The following is a 22,560-nucleotide window of genomic DNA, read 5'->3' as shown; positions in this document are numbered from 1 at the left end:
AGTCAGTCAGATATTTTTCAAATTGCACTCCGGATGATAGCTTTTTCTCATACACCCTTCTTCATAATAATTTGCTTCTCATATCTTCCCTAAATGTGTCTTGGGCATCCAGGGGCGACCTAATGGTGGATATAATCGATTTCAGGTCTGCTTTTCCAGGACTTCCATTTATTTGATCCATGCAGTGATTACTTTACCCGAATGTTTTGACTAACTGTTCCCTTCTTTGTGATTGCATTTTCTTTTAACATAATAGTTGCATCTTGATCACGAACAATTTCTTTGCTTAAGCTATCCTACTTATCGAAGTTCTTTCGTCTAATTTCATACTGCTTAGACAAAGGAGGATAAAGAAAAACTCATATGCAATGGCTAATAGAGATTTGGATGTGAAGGTGATACAGAAGATGAGCATAAAAAACAGAGGGAATACACCGAGGACCTTCAATCAATGCTCAGAGCTACTGGAAGACTATTAGATGAAAAAGAGTATCGAATAAAAGGGATGATTTAAATAAGTCTGCCGGAAATATTATTCGGATTCAGAAAAACAGAAAAGAGGGAAATTATTTGATGATAGAGGATCCGTTAAAAAATGTGCGATTTTTCATGACATTGAATGTTAAACTTATGATCATTGGAACATTACTTTACAACCGCAGTAGAAAGTTTACGGCGTGAGTGTAAATACTGAAGACTGATCTATAAATTTCTTTAAGAAGCCATTCGCCAAAACTTAGCATACAAAAAAAAGTCAATTAATATTTTTCTTTATTTCACGTACTTTTTAGTTGAAAAACTACTATAAGTGAAGGGAATTAGGATTGCAATTTGTCTGCGGGAAAATTGATAATATATCTCTCGTGATCGTTTTTATAGCGTTTACATATCTAATTTCCCTTTCCTTGCCACATTAGACAATAATCAGTTATTAGTTGGGGCAAATTTATTGTTTATTAATTTATTGATACTTTATATTGCTTTTAGTAATAAGGACACCACAAGTATTTGGAAAGTATACAGTTCCCAAGTCAGATGCCTAATTACGAGAAGTTGGAGATTGGTAACTGGCTATAAGTCATTCATTCATCTATCTTCCGATGTCAACAATGGGTGATTTTCCAATAATCCTATATTAAGCGAAATATTCAAATAATTACCTTTCTTATGGCTAAGATATATTTCTCAAAATTATGGTTTAATTTATATCAATAATTGCACACTTTCCCGTGATGTTGATGCAAGAAGTAAAAATAATAAAGTCAAGACTATTTTGCTAACTTCAATAATAGACTTTTTAAAAAGGAACAAGAGTTTTCAAAAAGAGTGATTTAATTCTCTAATCGACCATCAATGTACATAAGTGTTGTTCTAAGTAAATAGAATGGTATAAAATATATCCTTTTAATCATTCATTTAGGAAGTTTCTTAAAGTATGTTTTGTGAATAATATTCCTGGCAGAATCCCCTACAAAACCTCAAGCAGCGAATATATTTACAAATTTCGGGTTTCCTAGTTTCATTGATTCACGCTTTCCTTCATATTTTATTCCGTATTGGATATTCCAGAGAAATCTTAGCGAAATAAATTTAAGCTATCATTCTTCAAAAAAAAACAACGCATACCTATATGGTCCAGGATTAGTGCCGGAAAGTTGTCAGAAGGTAATTGATATTGCACGTACATTTGAAGCGACAAGAATTGTTTAACCGCCGCAACGCATTACGTATGACGAAAGAATCCGGTTGTGGTAGTGGTAACTACGTTTTAGATGAGCTCTTGACATAAACCAAATCATGCTAAAAAAAACCCTGTTTTTAACTCGAGAGAGGGTATATAGTATTTTGTGCTTTTGACCATACGAAGAGATCCATATGAATAGCTACAGAAGACCTTTAAAAGATTGTCTATAAACAATCAGAACGTTAAAATATAGGCGTGAGAAATGGAAGCTACATTACCTAAGAGTCTGACCCCATGTGGGTCTATTCTATGATGATCTCGATCCCAGGTGGTGATGGCTGTGGAATCAACTCACTAAATGCCAAACTATGTGAATTTCTAGATGCAAATTTATCTATTCAACTATTTGCGAAGACTCTCCCTTCAAATACGTATTTGTGCATGACTCGGATGTAGTATGTGTTCAAAACCTTGGCAGTAGGATCCATTGTTAACCAATGACCTCAATTGTGACTACAGATCGAAGTACGTGATCTATACAAAGCTATTTGGCTTGGCGGCCTTGACCATTAGCTCTGAGCATCAATCCTAGAGCGAATGAATGAGTTGTGAAACAACGATTTCGGACCGTAATTTCGGTAACGATCTACTGGCAACTTCCTTCTCGCTTTCTCATCTTGGAGATCACGGGTTTGAATTCCACATCGGAGTTAGTTGTAATATCATTTCTCCTCCCGAAACGTGATTTTTGTGCGAAATCTTTGAGCTGGTATATGCTCCCTCACGGGAGCTCATAGACTATCAATAAAATGCAAAAGATATATTTTAATCGTTTGGTGTGATTTGTATTTTGCATTTGGGTATTTGACCATATATTGATTGAAATATTAGTATAACTGAATAATAGTAAATACATAGCAAACGCTATCTTATCTTATTTCAAAATCTAATTTGCGTGATGAAATTCCGACCTTCCAACTTTAAAAACTAAACTTTTGACTTCTATTTTTTTTAAAGTAAACTTCCCTTTCCTTCACACTGGTATTTCCTTTTCCTTCACGAGCAATAAATGTTTCAACAAGGAAAAAATATGATATTGGTTAAAATGCTACGAATTTAATCTGAAATTCAAAAACCTTACTTTCATCACTAATGCTGTTTTCGGATTTTTTTGTATTTGAACGAATATTCTGTTCATTCTGTCAATCTAAGTGGCCCAACCTCTGCATTAATTGTTGATGAAATATTAATGATATCACTTTAGATAATCCAGTAACATATGAAAAGAGTCCTCAGTTGTGTAACTTCCTAACCTAGAATTAGTAGTTGTAGCCGTCAGCCAGAGAGGGAACAATGATTATCGTAACTAGTTATTTTCTTCTATTGTTTCAGGCTTCACTTCGTGGAAGTATTTAATATCCATACTAAAAAGAAACACTCGTACTTTTCCACAGATTTGCTTCAAAATCTGTGGAAAAGTACGAGTCTTTCTTTTTAGTATGGATAGTTATTTTTTCTCCACGGAAAGTGGATTTCTACAGGTATATTGAGTTCAATTACGGGTTGATAACATTTTTATTTACAATGGATGCGGTACTCATTTCAATAGTGAACTTTTGCTCTGCCGGTTAAAACGAGCTCAACTAATCCAATATTCAGCATAGGAAAGTAAATTAAGGAGGACGGCGGGGGGTCGGCGATTGGGAAGCGACCGTAGGGAAACCAGTCAATTTCCGGAATCGGCATGAAAGGTGAGGGCAGTACTCACATATCAACTCAGTATAAAAATACCTCAGGGCAGCGATGGGGGGAAATTTCCTTCCCGTATCTCACGTGTGGTTCCCCAGGAAATTCTCGGAAACATACTCGTAAAGGGTGACCTTTTGGATTTAACAAGGAGTGAGCCGGCACTCTCGGCTCACCAGTAGAACACAATACCCGCTTTAATATCATGTCTCTTCTCCCATGTGTATAGAAATTCAATCGCTTTTGATCATATAGCTTTGACGGAAAATGTGAATCTTAAAATCAGAGTTCCCAGGATTGTACCAACCTGGCTACTTGAAAGTGAGATTGTGGTAGTGATGTGTGAAATTCATGGTACGCGTAATTTTTCAGTAATTTTTACGTTTACTCACATCCTAAAATTAGGACTTTTAACTTTGTCTACTGAATAAAGGAATAGCGTATAGGGTATGCATTTATGTCTGTTATAAAAATAAATTGCATAAAGTTATATCGCGATGCAATCGTTTCAAGAAGCCTCAGTAAATAATTATTCATCATACGAATTTTCCCACATACCTGAGAGTAAGCACACTTATATGGGTAACACAATAGTAGCCCACGAAAACTCTCTGCTGTACACAGGTTTCCATGGTCATCATTTATTTTATGTTGTCATGTGTCATCTGAAACTTAAGGTGCGGTATTAATTATGGTCTTCTCCAAAAATTTAAATTTATGGACGCACTTCACAAATTATTTTATAAAAATAAGGTGTGTCTCTAATAATTCCATTACAATAGCTGTCCAATTTAATAGTGGAAATGTGGGAAGTGTGCTGACAAGGAATGCTTGACAAATACTATGTGAATGCCTTATCCAATATGCTCAAGACAAGCCCCGAAATATTTATGCCATGCTACTTTCAGTAATTTTTAGAGACGGAGTTCAGTTCTCTTCGGTCGCCCACGAAAGCGGAAGGGAGCTTCTCCCCTCACTAACCCGCGGCCCTCTCTTTCTTCTACCGTTGCAGGTGCCCCTGGCGATCGCCGCCGACCACCGCGGCCTAGCGCCGTCCGCCGCCGCGCGCGGGCGTCACCGCCGCCGCCGCCTCCTCGGGGTTTGAGGGAGGAGGGGCGTCGGGAAGGGGGGGCGGGGTAGGCCATGATCGACCCGAGCTCGTCCGAGGAGGAGAGCGAGGAGGAGCAGCAGGGCGGAGGCGGGGAGGAGCACCGCCACCACCACCGCCGCCGGCATCACCACCACGCGGACCAATCCTCCGGGGGTGGTGGTGGTGGCGGCGGTGGGGGCGGTGGGGGAGGGGGCGCCGGGGGGGCCGGCGGGGCGGGTGGCGCTGGGGCCGCTGCCTCCGGGGGCGGCCTCGATGTCCCCGGAGGGGCCGGGGGCGCCGGTGGGGGAGGAGGCGCCGGAGGCAGCCTTCCAAGGTGAGTGCACCATGGCCTCTCTCTCGTTTTCATTCCCTGGAAACCATTGCAGTCCACGAATGAATGCTTCGCGTCGACGCCGGGGAAGGCGGTGGGTGACGGGGGTGGGGTGAGGGTTGAAAGGAAGTAGAAGACCAGCTGCCACCCGAGTCAATAAGGAAAAGAACATCTCCGCAATGGGGCTACGAAGGTGGATGCCTTTTGTTTGACGGATCTTTACTAGTTCACTGAACATCATCAATAATTGTTTGAATGCACAACACATTTGAGCCTTGCTCTTGCAGCCAATATTTGTAAGTTTTATCGCAATTCGTTTTTAGTGGCCATGTACTCTTTTTCTTTGAAAATACATATTAATTTCCTTTCATCTAACATACAAAAGGAAAATGATTTAGTTAAAAAAGTTAAGCTCTATATTTTGTCTGTACTTCCACCAAAATATCCAAGAGAATTGTTTGAACCAGTCCATTATTGAAAAATCACGTTTTTCTTTGTAATTCTACCTCGGGCAGTTTGAACCGATTAATTTTTTCGCCCCATGATATTTTTGCTGAGACAATACTGAAGTGAACATTAGAGTAAATGGACTAACAGAAGTTTTAAAAATGATATTAAGTTACATTTAACTGAATCATTGCATCAGTGACTTATACCGAACGCCGGCACCTTCATATTATGCGTAACACGTCCAAGATTTCTTCTCAACATGTAAGATTCATTTTTATTACCTTTAATTGAGATAAAGCTTTTTATAGTGCTGCCTGAACCAATAGCTCTGAAGTAATGCTTATTTAGCGTTCATGTCATTGTGCATGCACCTTTACATCTCACGATTTTCTATTCCTCCATGGTGCGAATTTCAAGAGCCGTGCTCACTCTATGGTCGTAAATGGTACGACATGAACAAACACATCTAAAACTAAAGAAACTACCCACATTTTCAAGTACTTCTATTTGAAAATAATTTATGATGTATATTTGTGTATACATGTAATTCCAACTGGTTCTTTTTCCTACACTGGTTCCACATATAAAGTATTAAAAAGTTACCTCTAGGTCACACGGTAGTGTGGTAAAAACTATAGAAATCAAGTAAAATTTCCCTTTGGTCGGAAAATTGGTAATGATCACAAAATTAGATAGGCCTATAGTAAGACTGCAAGATACAATGAAAAACGGAAGGTGGAAAACTATTAGCGGTTAGAGGTGTGTTACTGTTAGTGTATGTGTGAAGGGGGTACGTGGATATATTCAAGCCTTCTTTTGATTCCCTAGCTAGAATCATGGAAGTAAGTGCCAGGTATATTAAATCAATGGAAACGCATTTAGGTAAGGATCCTTCTGCTTTGTGTCTCCCACCAAGGGGTCTGACTCTGGCCACAAGGAGACTCCGCTTCTATATATTTCTCAGATATTCGTTCTATGATTTCCGCCGATTTGAAAGAGAAAGCCAGTATACTCGTACATGTAAGAGTTGTTCATGAAAAATAAAATCGGGGATTTTCTACAGTTGACATGATGAACATCATCATTGCGAACTCAAATGCTCTGTAAAAAACTAATGGTATTCCTTTACTTTTTACCGAAAACATTTTTGGAAATGAAAATAGTAACTTTGTGATTCCGCAGAAAAATTTTTATTGAAACTGAAAACTTTTTATTACGAGACGACCCGGGTTTCGACGTTCAACGTCATCTTGACGTTGAACGTCGAAACCCCCGGGTCGTCTCGTAATAAAATTTTTCTGTGGAATCACAAAGTTACTATTTTCATTCCCAATATGAATCGATTCCATTAAGTTACGCCGAAAGCCATCAATTACTAAAACATAATGGTTAAAGTTAGATTGAATAAAAAAAATCCTTGATAAATCGTCAAAAAAAGATAGTCGAAGTTTCCTCGTGCCGTTAAAATTTCCCAAAAAATACTCAAACAATTATCTTGCGTGTAACAAAGCTCTATTACTTCATGGGGATCGGGATGGTACGAAGGCCAACGTACAGGCTTCCCAACCGTGAGGACCCGGGTTCGAATCTCGGAGGCGGCAGATTTTTTCAGTGGTATCCCGATCCCTAATTGAGGTGCTTTGTGGAGAGCACTTTGAGTGAGTACGACGTCCGTCGGATGGGATGATAAACTGCGAACCCCTTGGCGCCTTTTGACAAGAGTAGGCTAATGCCGACGCCGGGTTTCTCTCCACCCTTCCTCTCTCATCCCAGCGCAAATGACCTTAGCTGTCGGTTGCCTTCCCTTAAACTACTTCTACTCTATTAGTTCATTCCAACAAGAGTTGAGGGAATGCGAAACCCCGGAGTTGGTAGTCCAGTCCTAAATACACTACCTCTTGATGAACGACACAACTTAATCGATTGCAATTTAGTGAAAGTTTTCTGAACGAATTATATTCATGTTGACAAACATGAAATCTCTTCTGATTGAGGTGATAATGTTACTTAAGAATACCCGTCAAATTTCAACTTAGGAATTTGTTGTCAGAAAAAGGGGCTACGAAGAGAAGTTCAGTTTTTGCCTGCTATGACAAAAAGCTAGATAAGGGAAAACTTGTCAAGATGCAGAGAGGAACAGAAGTAATAAGAGGATACAATTTTCATATGGAAGCAGTATTAAATGGGAACGCTAATTTTCAGACAATAAGCTCAGGGACGAGAATAAGCAAAAGGCATATTATTTTTCCCAGGTGAAAAGGCGAAGGAATATTGTGCGTAGTGATTGGTCTTTCTTTCATGGGCCGATGCCGGAATAAAGAAGGAGGGATTCGTCAAGGATGTTGATTTCCAGGATAATTTAAGAAAGATTTGAATAAATTTTACCTGGAAAGCAAACTTGTGGGCTATTCGACATATTCGACCACGACCATAGAAATTTGAAATATACGAGGGTCATCCGGAAAGTAGTACCCGTTCGTGCCGCATGAAGTGCTGACGACGCGAGTAGCCGCTGGACGAGGTCAGATAGCTTCAGTGGCTTGTCTGCCTTCTCTGAGCCAAGTTGCGTGACGCTAGCATTGCCTGTGTTGTTTCTGTGATTGTTTACAATGTTTAAAAAAATTGAGAACGCCGCCAGTTGTGAAGTGAGGGCAGTGTATGTATCTCATACAATTTGAGGCCTAAAGAAGATAATGCGTCAGAATAAAAAGAGCTAAAAAATATATATATTCCTCATTATATCCTAATGAAATACGAAGTGAAAAATTCTGATATGTCACTTTTTTAAATTCCAAATTTTAAATATTTGAGTTTGTGATGGATATTTTTGCCGCAAAAATTCGAAGAAATTGCCATTAATCTCAATTAATATAAGATTGTAAAGAAACTGTGTCAGTAATTTCACAATTTAATTGAAAAACCTATGACAATATTCTTCTTTTGAAATGTGAGTTTGAGCTAGGATGGAAAAATGTGGACTGGGGAAAAAGGGGAACAAGCGAGGAAGTGGGGAAGGAAAGGAGATTGTTGGGAGTTCCCAAAGGAGGTAGGAAAGGTGGACACGGAGCATTTTATTGACAATGGAATGCCGAAGACTATGATAGTGGGCCTAACTCTGATTCATAGACCTGGCTCTGTTATCACACTCCTCTATTATCTTCTCTCCTAGATCTCACTACTGCTGGTATTCCTTTTTTCGTCCCGAGTAATGCTTTTACATGTATATTCCATTTGCTCAACCTCCTTCTATCTTTTATTCCCTGGGATCTAATGTAGCATTTTATTAGTTCTAAGTTGTTATCTACATCCGCATCCGTTCTCGGGAAACTGCGAATCAATCACGCTGCTCATAAATATCTTCCTATTTTTCAGTCAATGAATGTATAATTGCAACCCCTCGCTGGCTATCTTCCCCTCCGCTTCATACATTATTGTTCTATTACCATAGCCTCAGTAAAGTTATGTTTCCTGTTATCTTTCTGCCTCGCCTCGTATATCCGTACCATATCTATATTTCCTTTCTCCATTTATCGATTTATATTTTCTAACTGCCTCGTTCTCAACAACGTACTAACATTCCAAGTGACATTGGCTTTTCCGCTGCCGGGAGCCAAACACGGTCGACTGGGCGATTAATTGTCAGGACTGATTCTCCAATTACACCATCATTGCTTCATGGGCTTGAGGTCCCGTTGTCTTCCTCAATAATGTGTTTAATGTGATATCATCATTCAAATGACCGCCCCGCTGGGATGCAACTCCTTTGTAGCTGCTCCGATAGGGAACAGACACTTCGTGGACTGTCTTTCTTCTGGCTCCTACCGGTCAACCCACCTGGCATGGGTCATCTCAACAGCAGCAATTATCTGTGCCCCTATCAGCAGTTTTATGTGTAATAAGGACGCGTATTCCCTTCCAGCACATCAAATTAATTTTTCATGAAATGTATAAGGGAATGCACTTAAAGTGTTTACTTCAGGAAATTTTATTGTTTATTTGAACTACCCTTTACTAATGAGTTTATATTGATAATAACTTTAAAAGTTATTATTTTTGTCGAATATAATTTTCCTGGAAGCTAGAGGAAATATTGGACGAGATTTAATTAAGTATTTGATCAGCTGCTATTAATTGAACCATTCCACAACATCACGGTTCATGAGGAGGGCTCACGTTGATACCAGCCGATAAATTTTTAGGAACCTTAGAAAACAAGTATGCGCACGGAGAGCGTTATTAATAAAAGAATCTTAGGTATAACGTGCAAAATCCCAAATTTCTTTAGTTGGATTACGTGAAATGTGTTCTCCGATTTATAGCAAAAAATGCGCAAAATAGGGTTTTAAAACGAAAATTGCCAAAAATTTTTTATCGTAGCTTGTTACTATTAATTCAACTATCAAAAATGTAGGTATCCCAATACAAGTATATTTGAAAAGAAATATATAAATCATCCTTGACTACACATTACTATTGTTGATTTTAATTTGATGTGACTTAATCAACTGTCTACTGCCAGAAAATATTCATTAAACAACTTATCATATTAAGCCAAAATATTTTTGATTTTTAAGTCAAATTTAGTTAAATTTTAGGCATTTGATTACTTGAATTGACGCAGATTGAAGTCCATTATAGTGGGCGTTTACCTATTGAACAACGAGCTTTTGTACCAACTACGCAAATCACTAAAGCAGTGTGCTTTCTCAGTACTAAATCTTGCTGGGAAACTTCAGGGGACAGGGGAAGTTATAGACCTTGGCCAAATTATGTATATTGTGAAACTCATACTTGTGCTGGATAAAGAAGGTGTGGGACAAGAGGAAAATTACATTGAATAAACTAAACTCATCATTCAGGTTCCAATTTTATTTGGTTGCTGTACGTGTAAATATATCAAATTGGCTATCAGGAGCCAGATTTGACATCGTCGGCTAAGAGGAAGAAATAATGTCGATAGCACACAAGCGGGAAAGTAAATTAATCTGCGCGATTTATTTTGTTCATTTAGTGAGCAGTGCCAAACATGGCGTTGCTGAATTTTAGCTGAAAGTATTTATAATATAAATTCAAAGAACTGCGGTAGATGCAGCGATAGGTATGTTGACGAAGTTACCCGCGATTGAAAATTGAAATGCACGAATTTCTCATTGTTAAAATTATTGCCTCCAGCCCGGACTCCCTTGAATATCCACCGATTGCATTAACCAATTAACTACAGAGTTGTCCTAACATGTTATGGAATAACATGAGATAGGTAAGGCAAAAAGTAATGCGACAGGTGATGCAAGTAATTGCAGCATTCATTACCCTTTAAACAATCACACGTCGATAGCTCGTTTTCGTAACTGTATTGAGCATGTTTATTGCTGTATTTCCTCTTTTGGTGCATGATTACGAATAGCAAACAAAGTGCCAGGTTAAGGGCTGAGATTTTATATTGGTTTTATTGGACTGCGCGTTCATTTTGAATTACGGATAAAACGAATTTCATGAGGATAACGAAAAAAATAATTCTATGTGCGTAAAATATCGTTCTACCCAACCCAATTCCGACAGAGATTTACAATAAATACCGCATCAAATATTGATTTCGTCTGCTCCTATATGTACGGGCTTTTTCCAATATCCTTCCAAAGGCAATATTTGATGGAATTCAAATCTAGAAAAAAATAAAAGCAAACGCTCTGATCAGTATTCATTCGCGAGACCGATTTCACGTTACTAAAACCAGTTCACCATTATATGGGAAGAAAAAGCGAGCAGGTTATTGAAAGATGAAAGAATCATCCATCGGGGTTTTGAGCCATTTACAGTAAATTCCCGTTTCCAATAGAGTATGAGGTCATGAAATTGTGTTGCTTTGAACATTCGATTAACCGTTCAATAATGGCCGAGCTAAAGCATCAAGGTAAAAAAAATCATTTAATTAGCATTTTTTTATATTATCATCTTTTAAAAGAGATCTAAAAACTTTCTTTGTTATCTTTAGTGAAATAATTTAATAATATGATGTAATAAGTATTATATAATATGATGAAATGATGAATGAATAATAATGAATAATAATATGATGAAATAAGTATTTAATAATATGATGATATAACTTGTGATCAATTCATGATCTCTGCAGTATTGTTTATGTAAAGAAGTATTAAATGATTTTAAATATAACTCGGGCGAGAAATATTTTAGCCAATTTTACAGTAACATGTTCAACGTATATTTTCTTAATTAACTTAAATTCTAAACTAACTAAACTATGAATGTGAAATAATCCTTCTTTTTCAAATATATTATATTAACAAAAATGAAACGTTTATCAAGACATTGGATGCCGACTAAAAGCCAATCAGTTGTCAACATGATGCTCTTAAGTTTTCATTTCCAGTTTTTTCTGGCTACTGGTAGATTTAAAATGGTGGAAGTAAATGGATGGCAATTCGTGGAAGAAATGGAGCGAATCGTAACTTTACGAGAGATCTCAATCTGCGAGTTGGAAAAAAACTGTTACCAATGCTCTGCATGGGAGGAGGGGAGGAGAGAGACGCATAAATCCTTTCAAATTACACATCTCCGTGGAGCGAGATAAACAAGAAAACGCGGACACCATTCCGTTGGCTTTCAGAAAAATATTTGTGACACTAGCTCAGATACGTTTCCTAGAAACCCAAACACGTAAACATTTTTAAGTATGTTCACGGCTGTAGACATTCTCTATAGAAGTAAGAATAAATTGATTTCGTTATATTATAATCATCGCTAATTTTTACTTCTACGGAAGCAATTCAATTCTGAGTCAACTGAAATCCGATAAACATAATCCTTATGAGAGTGTTCTAGATTGAAATAGTTTTATGGGCAGGTGAGTGGGTCGGGACAATGAAAAAAAGGCATGGTAAGTGAGGCGCCGCCAGATGTGCCATCTCCTCCTGTCGCTCCAGAAGCCGCGTATCCATCATGTACATTGACTTCATTGCATCTGACGGAATCCTACATGCGACGTCTTGCCATTCTATGCGGTAAAGGCGGACAAAGAAGGATCTTTGCTAACGCAAGACGGCGAACGTATGACCTTCTAGACGGGAAGTCGAGCTCATGCCCCAGTTGCAATTCGTTGGACGTGACGAAAGGAGTTGTTGACGGAGAGGTGCGGTTACCTGGTGCAGTTGAGTTGGTAGGGGAAGGAAAGGTGTTGAAATGGCGGTATGCAAAACGATTCTCTACTGGTGAGGTAGAACTTCGCAGATAGTGAAGAAAAATGGGACGGAACATTCCATGCACGTCATTCTGGTTCATTTAAAACTACATCCATTAGAGAAAAAAATTCCCAAAAACTCAATGAATATAAAATATCATAGGGTATCTATCGGCGAAACTTATTGGCATGAAAAATATAAATGACTAAATCTCACGGTATTCAAGATGTTTTTGAGTTATTTGAAATGTATTCTCGGCCTCAAACAATTTGACTGTCATATATGGATAATCACCTATGATGTCATGATGCAGTATCAGTTAACTCGATAAAAGGTATGGAAAATATCAACAATAATTTTAACGCGTTAGATCACTTGATTCGGTAATCAACGCATCCTTTAAGGGTTAAAATTGCATATTAGATTAATTGCTAATTCTCTGTGAATAAGCAGGGATAAGAGAAATATGAAAAATTTTGAATTGAAAAGAATGATTTCTAGATAGTAGCTGAGAGTTAATCCAACTCAATGAAAGAGGGGTGTAGTAAAACCATGAAACTAAGAATACGAATTAAAACAATAAAACTTGCTCGTTTCACATAAAATTGATATCCGTATAACTAGATGATTAATTTTATTATGATTTTCATTTAATAGAATTTACAGCCGGTTTTAAAACGAAACAAATGTTTCATAAGTGGATTAGTAAAATTCATTTATCAGCACGACATTGAAAATCATTTTTACACCTTCTACCGTAAGAGCGAGAGGTATAGAAGGTAAGAGACTGTGGCGACCGAGGGCGAGGGAGGCGTTGTGTCGGGGCGCGTCGGGGGTTGGAGGAGGGAAAGAGGCGCGAGTTAGGAGCGCTCATCTGGTCGAGCGAAAGGGACTAACGCCGCCGCTGTCTCTCCCCGGCGAGGTTTCTCAGGAAACGTTAATAATAACACTTTTATCCGCGGAGAAAATAGGATGGGGAGACAATTGTGAGTGTGCTGACGAAGTATGTAGAGCCGGAATGGAAGATGAGTCCGGAGGGGATTTTGAGATATGGAAGAGAGCGCATGGTATGCCCTGAAGGGAGAAAGAGGGGAGAAAGTCGGTGGAGTTTACTGATGACTTAAAATAATGACTGTGTTACGCGTTATAATACTAATTCGATTTAACTTGGGGACGAGAGTGATGAATTAGATTTCATTTATCAATTACCTGTCCCTTGCTTTCCCTTTATTGATCGTCAGAGATGAATGGATGCGATCGGAAGCAGAGGATTTTGCTGTATTCACAGATAACGTTAATCTCCAAAACGAATATAAGAGCCTAATAGTGTAACAAAGATGGTTGATTTGTCATATGTGTTTACAATATTACATAATATTTGTCCTGCGCCATTCTGTCTCTATCTCGAACAACCATTATCAAACGAATTAAATGAAAATTATAATGATAATTGGAACGCTTTCCGCTTGAATCTGGCTCAGTCGGATATTATCTTGGAGAAATTCTATTTTCCTTCGATGGAAAGGGTTTCATAATGCCATAAAGGTTGCATATACACGCGTCATAAATTTTAACGTTTGCATTTTTATAATTATTCTTGGTAAATATTGCAACTATGTATGAATTTCTAACTAACTATGAGTACGTTCCATATTAACTCTATATCAAGTCATTTGCTGTAAAATTAGGAAGAGTATAAACATGAATGCCACTAAATTCTGTTTGTTTTTCGCTTTCGGGAGGACGATGTGCACGGAAGCACAACAACATAAAACACCGAACAGCGTGAAACGACCATACCCAGTTAAAAGTCTGAAACACCAGATAAAATTATAAAATATTTTATTCATAACGGACTTTTCTGTACGTAACGCTCTTACTCAATACTATTTTCGTATGGTAGTTACAATTTTGTGAGTCAACAGTAAATGTTACATTTTCGAATGTTAGGCAAAATACTGCGCTGACATTAGACAATTCGGCAAAGCAACATTAATTTTCAGAATACAACTATTGAAATCTTAATACGGCGTAAGGTTGCCACAATTTAGTCAAGAAATATGTTCGGACCAAAATCAGTCTCGCATGTTCCGCAAAAGGGGAACTCACTATTTATCCACTTGGTATCTTTTCTAGCATTGATATTCCCCTCTCTCTCATAAAAGGCCCCTATCTTACTAAACATACTAGTTCTATGAGTAACATAGATTTACAATATTTTTCACATAAAAATATTCAATATAAGTTTAATATAAGTTCAATATAAGTTTTGGAGTAAATGATATATTCTTATATTCCACCAAGCAAGTAACTTTAGCTTGATGCGGCACTCTACCAAGTCATTTCACACGTCTCTGAATGAATACTTCTCAATTAAAAATATAATTTGGAGAAGCGTCCTTGTATTCACTTCAGAATTAAAGACGGCATTGTCAGAATGAATATTTTTGCATAATCATTAAAATCCATATGTAAGAATTTCAGAGCAGCGAGTGCAGCGGTGACCTCTGTTAGACCTTGAGCAATGAGTTCTCCGTTGATTCTGGCGCTGATTCGATCGTTTTTTCTTTAAAGCTGAACCCATTGTAAGGAAAGTTCACCGACACTAAATGGATACTAAAATATCGTCAAGTAGAGCGTTTGTGGCCATATATTTTATAATATGAACTTTCGGTATCATGTGCCTGAGATCCTATTTACATTGTCATCAATTACCTAAATCTAATGCATGAAGTTATACAGCTCTGAAACTTTTCTTTTGGAAAATTACGAAAATGAAATAACCTGCCCTTTACCTTTTCTAGAATATCCTTCAATAGTGTTTTTTATGAATGTAACTATAAGTTACGTTGAAAAACTGAAGTTTCAGGTCAAATCATATTGAAGGTCATATAGTATAATTATACTTTTTAATTTCATTTTTGTTTCCTGAATGATGCACCGATATTGTCTTGCACAAAACTACTGAAATAGGATATAATTGTTTTAGCACAATGATAAGTTTGGTAAAATTCCTCAATTTTAAGGTTTTGCTTCGAAAACGAGATAGCTATTTTTGCTTTGAGGCATTGGCTACGACCGTGATTGATATCCCTGAGTCATTCCCGTGTTTAACTGGCTTATTTTATTCCATGATCCACCGGATTGATTCAACTTTTTAAAGATTCATTGGGTGGTTTTAAAATGTTTCTTGTGCCATATTTTTCCTAAATCGTTTTGGGAAAATGGCTGAAAGGAAAGAAATGGAAAAAGGAAAGGAAAAGGGAAAACGGACATGGCTACAGTCTCGAATGTCTGTTCTTGTCATTGAAGAGTATAGTAGGCACTTCTTGACGAAATTCTTTGGCAACTATTAAAATCGGGAGAAGCTGTGCTTCTGGGATGTTAATGCAGAGATAGCGAAAGGTTAAAATGTAAATATAAAATTAAAGATGGGAACGCTTTTAAATCACTTTTTCATAGTTGAATGAAAATAGATAAGACTAAAAGCTTTCTTTCACGGGCAGGTTGTGCGCTGACTGTTCACCTTTGTGCTTTGTGTTGCTATACTTTTCCAGGAAGAAACTTCAACGTAACGCCTGTTTCCTGTTCGAATTTTACACTGATGTTTTCAGATGGGAAATTTAGCATAGGTAGATTTCATAATAGTTAAAACGTTCGGTAATCTTCAGCAGTGAGGGAATATCTTAGTTTGGTAATCTTTAGTAGTGAGGTAATCTCTTGGGTCCAAAATTTCATGGAAGGTCGAACACAAAGGGTCAAATTAGGAGAAGTCTATTCTGAAAAAACAAGGGTAACATCGGGAGTCCCACAAGGAAGCGTACTTGGCCCGCTCTTGTTTTTAATCTATATAAATGATCTCCCAGTAAATATTAATTCTCAGATAAGACTTTTTGTAGACGACTGTATTATCTACAGGGAAGTCGAAAATGACAGTGACCGCGACATACTTCAAAGGGACATAAATTAAAATGGCGGATTGGGTGAAAAATAATGGGATGGATATAAATGTTGGCAAATGCAAATCCATCACTTTTAGTAAAAAGGTAAATGGAAACAATAGGGACTACAAATTCTCGGAAAATGTCATTCATAGAAGTGATAGCTGCAAATACTTAGGTGTATATTTGACTAAGGATTTGGGCTAATTTAACTAAGGGTGGGGGCTAAACGTGGAGTATATTTTTAAGAAAGCTTTCAAAACTCTTCATTGGGTGATGAGAAACCTCAAAGGGAGCGTTAGAGTAACTAAGGAAAAGGCGTATCAGACCCTGGTAATACCAATTTTAGAGTACGCATCTTTTGTATGGGACCCTCATGAAGGAGGACATATCAAAAAACTGGGATCGGTTCAAAGAAAGGCTGCCCGATATCCACTGGGGAAACATAGGAGGATGGAGAGTGTGTCTGACATGCTAAAAACGCTGTGCTGGGAACCTCTACAAACTAGAAGGAAAGTAAGCAGACTTTGTGGAATGTTCCGCATTCTGAAGGGGGAGAAAGCTTGGGCAGATCTTAGGAAAGAGGCTGGGAACCCACATTTTATAGGGAAAAATGACCACAAATTTAAGGTAAAATGCCGGGCACAAACAACGAATAAAAAAATTTTCTTTTCTAAATAAAACAATTGTTGATTGGAACACCTTACCTGCAAAAATATTCGAGCCCTTTCCTAACAGAGTGGATACTTTTAAGAAAAGATGTATGGAATGTATGTAATAATTTAATTGATGTGTGGTGTAAAATTATATGTAACCGGTTAATTTTTTTATTTATCTTTTTTTCTTGCTGATTGATTGATGTTAATGAGATGGGGATTTTCTTGCTTTGTGAAAGAGATCTGTGTTTTGAAGTTCCCTTTAAGTGTACTTTTGTTTAATGACTGATTTTACCTTTGTGATTATTTGGGACTTTTGTGCCACCTGACACTGTCTATCAGCACATGTGGATTTTTAATAATAATAATAATATCTGAAGTGGTTGCTGGACTGGACACATGAAGGGATTATTTTTATGCACTTGACTGTACACGTACCCGGATTGTGCCAGGACTCAGCCGACCAAAATCTCTCCCAAAAAAAATCAGAGACGGGTACGGTTGGGACAAATTCGGCACACGGTCGTGTCAACTGAAACGTGCAAATCCTTCCTGTTCAAGAGGAAGAACAGAAGAGTGAGGCCCAGCATTTTCCGTGCACGCTAGCCTTTTAAATTTGTCACACTGTGGCCTTCAATCCTCGTGTAGGGAGAGGAGTGATATTTCCTAAACAAATTGAGAACCGATATAAGGTCACTTTAGGTGGCATTCGTAGCTGAGGTTGCCATCTCAAGAGTTTATCCATCTCTTTCCATTTGCTCTTACCACCTTGCTCTTTTGTCCAACAAAGTACTTGGATCCACTGGAATAGTAAAATTCCTCATTTTTAAAAACCATCACCTTATTAATAAGCATACCCTCACACTTTTAATCTAAATTTCACGACGGCACATTCCGCTTCTTGGCGTTCAAAGTTGTTTTAACTTATGACGTACTTAAATGTATATGCCTTACATATTATAACTAACTAACATTTTTGTGTCCCGTGGCTTTTTTATCTGTACCTATGCTTTGACGGTACTTGAACCAGGTAATTAGGCCCTTCCTCTCACAAAATGTTTCCCTGCTGTGGTCATTTCTTTCCCTTTTACCCATTTTCCTCATGCCCGAAAATCTTGCTAAAAATATTTCTCATATTGCCAACCACTGTGTTTACAATTTAATTTAAGGCCCGATGTTTTCTCTAAAGAAAGCTAGCAATTTTTCGAATAAGCTTTTTTATCTAACAGCTATTTTATCGTATTCACTTGTATGATGATTTTGCTGTCTTTTTCACTATCCTGGTTAGGTAAGACTGTCTTTTATCCTTTCCCGTTCAAGAAAGATGTTACTTATTCAAACAGTGCACGCAGTCTTTTTCCATAAATTCATTAAAATAGAATAAGCATATATTGTACTTCATGCGGTTGTTTTCTCCATAGTTGTTTCATACTTTGGGAAATTTAATATTATGTGTAAGCGTAAAAGTTTCTTAAAATCCCGAAAATAATTTACCGGTGAAATAATTACCAAATTTTTCATCAGAGATTAGAAATTTGTACCTACAGATGCTGAAATCATTCATAAGGGAAACGTCAAAATTGTTATTTTAGTTCAGTGAAGCTCCTTGACTTGTTCTTGAACATTTCGACTGTTCTGTTTATAACAGCGAGTTATAATTAAACACCCTTCCTCATGGAAGGAGCCTTGCTCCTGATAAATTTACAAGTGTCATGGATAACGTAATTTTTTGACCTTTTTCCAAAACAAAGAATGGATTTGACCACCCTCCTCCCTGTGGGCGACCTTGCCCCAGCCGCCTTAATCCGAGGCAGGGAAAACCTGATTGCCTAATCGTTAACTCTGATCCACTGATAGAACTCGTAAAATATTTTAAGAAATTTTTTGGTAATATTTATGTATTTCGCCACCGTGCAAAGTGAGTAACCACTATCGGTAGACATACCTGTACATATAAGCGTCGAGTTGTTCAGAGAGCCCTTTCAGTTGAGTTTTTTAAATGTGATGCTCTACGTAGGTAACCTCTCGATAGGCGCACGCTTGCTAATTAAATGCTAAATTAAATTTTTTCTCTGGTATTTGTAAACTGTGAAACTCGTAAATCTTTCCGTCATCCACTGTTTCATCAAGCACTTAAATGCACCGATATAATATTTTTTTTAAATACTTTTTAGTTGAAATCGATGAAAATATCTTTGCAGCGTAAGTCACAGGTGTAAGAAATTACAGTAAAAACCAAACTAGTCAACCCAATAAATACGTTTATCACTAAACCAAGAATGACAAAGGGGTAAATTGTCATTTCCGCTAGTTATACTTTATTTATGCTATTAGATTGGGTGAATTACTTATAAAGGTTGTATTGAAACCTAAAGTAACTGATAATTGAATGTAATATACTTCAATTGGTGGGTCGCCGTAGTCCAGGTGGTAGAGCGTTGGACTACCGACCGGAGTACCCGGGTTCGATTCCCGGGAAAATCTCTGGGCATCTGCAGCTCCGCCCAAGCTATGTGATTTATCGGGTACCAGATCTTCATGGGAAATCATAACCGGCGCAAAGAAAGGATCTGGGCCCTCTTACCCTGATGTGTGAATTTCGCACGCCGTTGGGCTTATTACTGGGTGACCTCTACCATCAAACAGATCTTCGGGTTGATTACTGTGTTTATGGTTTATACTTTAATTGAACAAGATACGAAAATTGTCATAATTTGTCTGGTACTAATAACCTCGCCCGATATGACGGCAGAAATGAATCGATTAATCTTCCGATGTGATTGAACAATGATTGCAATTCGTACTTCAGCATCATGAACTCCCATCAAGCTTGGCGCCATTCCGCACTCGATGCCCATCGAACGTCTTGTTGAAGGGAAATAGTTGAAACAGTTGATTCAATATTTACATCTTAACTCTTTTAACTCCGAGTAAACACTTCGCGAAAATGTTTCCTTGGGTGAGGGCAAGAAGAGGACTAGAAGGGCATGGTCTCGGTGCTGGCGTGACACCGTCGTGCCGTACGTGATGTTTTCATTATTCAGTCATCGCTCACAATGGAATAAGCACTAAACTGGAGCCGGGTGTTAGACGAAAGCGGGAGCGATTACGCAACCCTGCCCTCTCTCTAACACCCAGCACACCCGCGCTCCCTTCCCCTCCCCCCTTCTGCATTACCTTATGGGGAGCGGTGCGGAAGGGAAGCCTGCGAGAGGGTGGGGGTGGCTAGGATGCGCAGATGCGGTGCGCATTGCGCCAATGATGTTATCGAAGGGGGTGGCAGTGCAGCATATTTTCTCCTGCGGCTCGAATTCTCGGTTCTGTGATAATGCTGGGAAAGGGAGCCCATCAGCGAGGTGTTCGGTTTTTATTCACCGGAAAGTTAAGACTCTCATATTTTAAGAGTCGATAGAATTCAGCCGATGACCGAGGCTCTGCTTCCCGTTGCACCCGGACGGCTTCGGAATGAATGGTAGCAAAAAATATGACTTTATGCCAGCTGAAATTTCACGGATCCCAACATGGACCAAATGGCCATATCTTTCGCTGACACTACAGTTGCATGAGCAACATAGGGATTCGACGACGAAGCTTCAACATTTTTGGCTAATCATGTGATGAATGGTCACTTTCTCAACTGAATCAGAGGATGAATATCGATATCCAACTAAAATTAGAGCGATGTTCCTGAGAAGGGTACGAAACCAGAGGCAGACATTCTTTTGAAAGGCATTATTTAAACATTGTTTTGAAAACATGCCAAGAACTCACCAGCCGAATTTTAACAAATCTCTTTTAAAGATTTTTCACTAAGGTTATATTAGAATATTATTCTGCGGTATGTTATTGTGCAGCCGTCATTAAACTCATCATCCCGTTGAATTTCAGCACTCGAAGAAACAATATCTCCTTTCGTCGTGGCTAATATTTGATTCCACATAATTTTTCCTTTACGTTAGGCGGGGAATATTTCTGCTTCTCCGACGCTGCACAAAGCAGGGGAGAGATAATACAAGAGGGATTTCGTTTTTTGCCATGTTTTCCCATTCTGCAAGACTAGGAGTTTGGAAATGAAGTTACAATCGCATTACGTGAGGCTAAATAATAATTGCGCCAGCGGTAGTGTCTTCCGGTGAACTAAACTCAGCCAATCAAATAATTTCACCCTTCGCTTCCACTTATCACTGGTGCAAATCTCACTCCCTCGAGCAGGACATGAGTCCACCCAAAATGTTTGCATGTCACATTTAATTGTCTCCCGTGCGATGCTACCACTGCAATGCCTTTTCCGCTTAGCCCAGAAACTTTCTGCCACATGGAATGATTCGGTTACTACGACGGCACGTCCTCGAGCTAGGGTCGCCACTCGACTCGAAAAGCACTCGCTTTACGTCGGCGGCCACTAATGCGGAATCTGCCCCGACGTCCGTCCAAGTTACCTTATCACTTTCTTTCCGCCTAGCCCATATTTGCAATCCACTACCCAAAGCCAACACCTTGGATGCACTCCAACCTCCACCATCATCAAAATTCTCCCCATCTATCCGACCCCAATCATTTTACGCAGCTGAAATTTCTCCCGAATTGTAATCTGGTCACATTTACGTACATGTGCTCCTCCACTGAAGTTTATAGCAATCTATTCATGAATCTAAGCTTCAGTTCAAGCTTCCAATCCATAGCCTCTTGAGGGATCTCGTGGAGGTCATTCCAGTGATACAGAAAACTAAATTTATACTATTACACGTATTTCTTGTCTATTTTTGCCATTTAAACCTTTGATGACCGACGTGGCTCTACAGTTCTTCGGAAAAATAGCTAGTGTTGCCTTACCGTTTACAAATAGTCTTGTTCATTCAAATACGAAATAAAAGAGGTATTGCACTGCGCATTACCTAAAATAAGCAGTATTAATTTTTCATTTTCCTTGAGTTATTTGGTTATTAAATATTGATAATCTTCAAAAGGGCATAATCGATATATAAACATAATGTAAAAGCGAGAATTTAAGTGGTGGCGAGAGAACCTGCTAGTCTGTGACTTCCGAAAATATCAGAGGAAAATGAACGGATTAACGAAGGATCAAAAATTTTGCATCGGAGAATAAAACATCCGAGGTCACATGACGTTGTTGTTTATCTTTATAAATTTGCCACAATGTGTGACTGGTTTGTTTTAAGTTCTATATCCTATTTAATTCCAAAAGTGTAGCCTACTTTATAAAAACTCAGGACGACAGGGTGCGTGTAAAAGCTTTTTTCGTTACTTTTTATCAAAAAATAATGTACCAATTCAAAGAAGGTAACATGGACTCATTATAAGGGCTGAGGCAATGAAAATACATTGATCGAAACAATTGGTAAAAAAAATGTATTGAGCATAATGCGTTCGCTGTACTTCCAAAAGGTGTTCCTCTTCATGCTTAAGTATGTATCACCTCGCCGGAAATGTTTTGTTGCATGT

General features: G+C 38.3%; 1 protein-coding gene across 1 annotated transcript in view; it reads left to right on the top strand.

Annotated features, from left to right (window-relative positions):
* Window positions 1-4,573: 4,573 nt before the first annotated feature.
* The window catches only part of Cadps (calcium-dependent secretion activator 1), a 368,169-nt gene continuing 350,182 nt past the window's right edge, over window positions 4,574-22,560 (top strand). Inside the window, exon 1 of the mRNA XM_071582912.1 lies at window positions 4,574-4,854. Coding sequence (XP_071439013.1) covers window positions 4,574-4,854 — 281 coding nt within the window. The remainder of the gene's footprint in view (window positions 4,855-22,560) is intronic.

This window comes from Hetaerina americana, unplaced genomic scaffold (assembly GCF_022747635.1).
Source record: "Hetaerina americana unplaced genomic scaffold, ioHetAmer1.1.p SCAF_12, whole genome shotgun sequence".
In the NCBI taxonomy this organism is placed as follows: domain Eukaryota; kingdom Metazoa; phylum Arthropoda; class Insecta; order Odonata; family Calopterygidae; genus Hetaerina; species Hetaerina americana.
The sequence above is the reverse complement of the archived record's forward strand: the minus strand, read 5'-3'. Positions and strand labels throughout refer to the sequence as shown.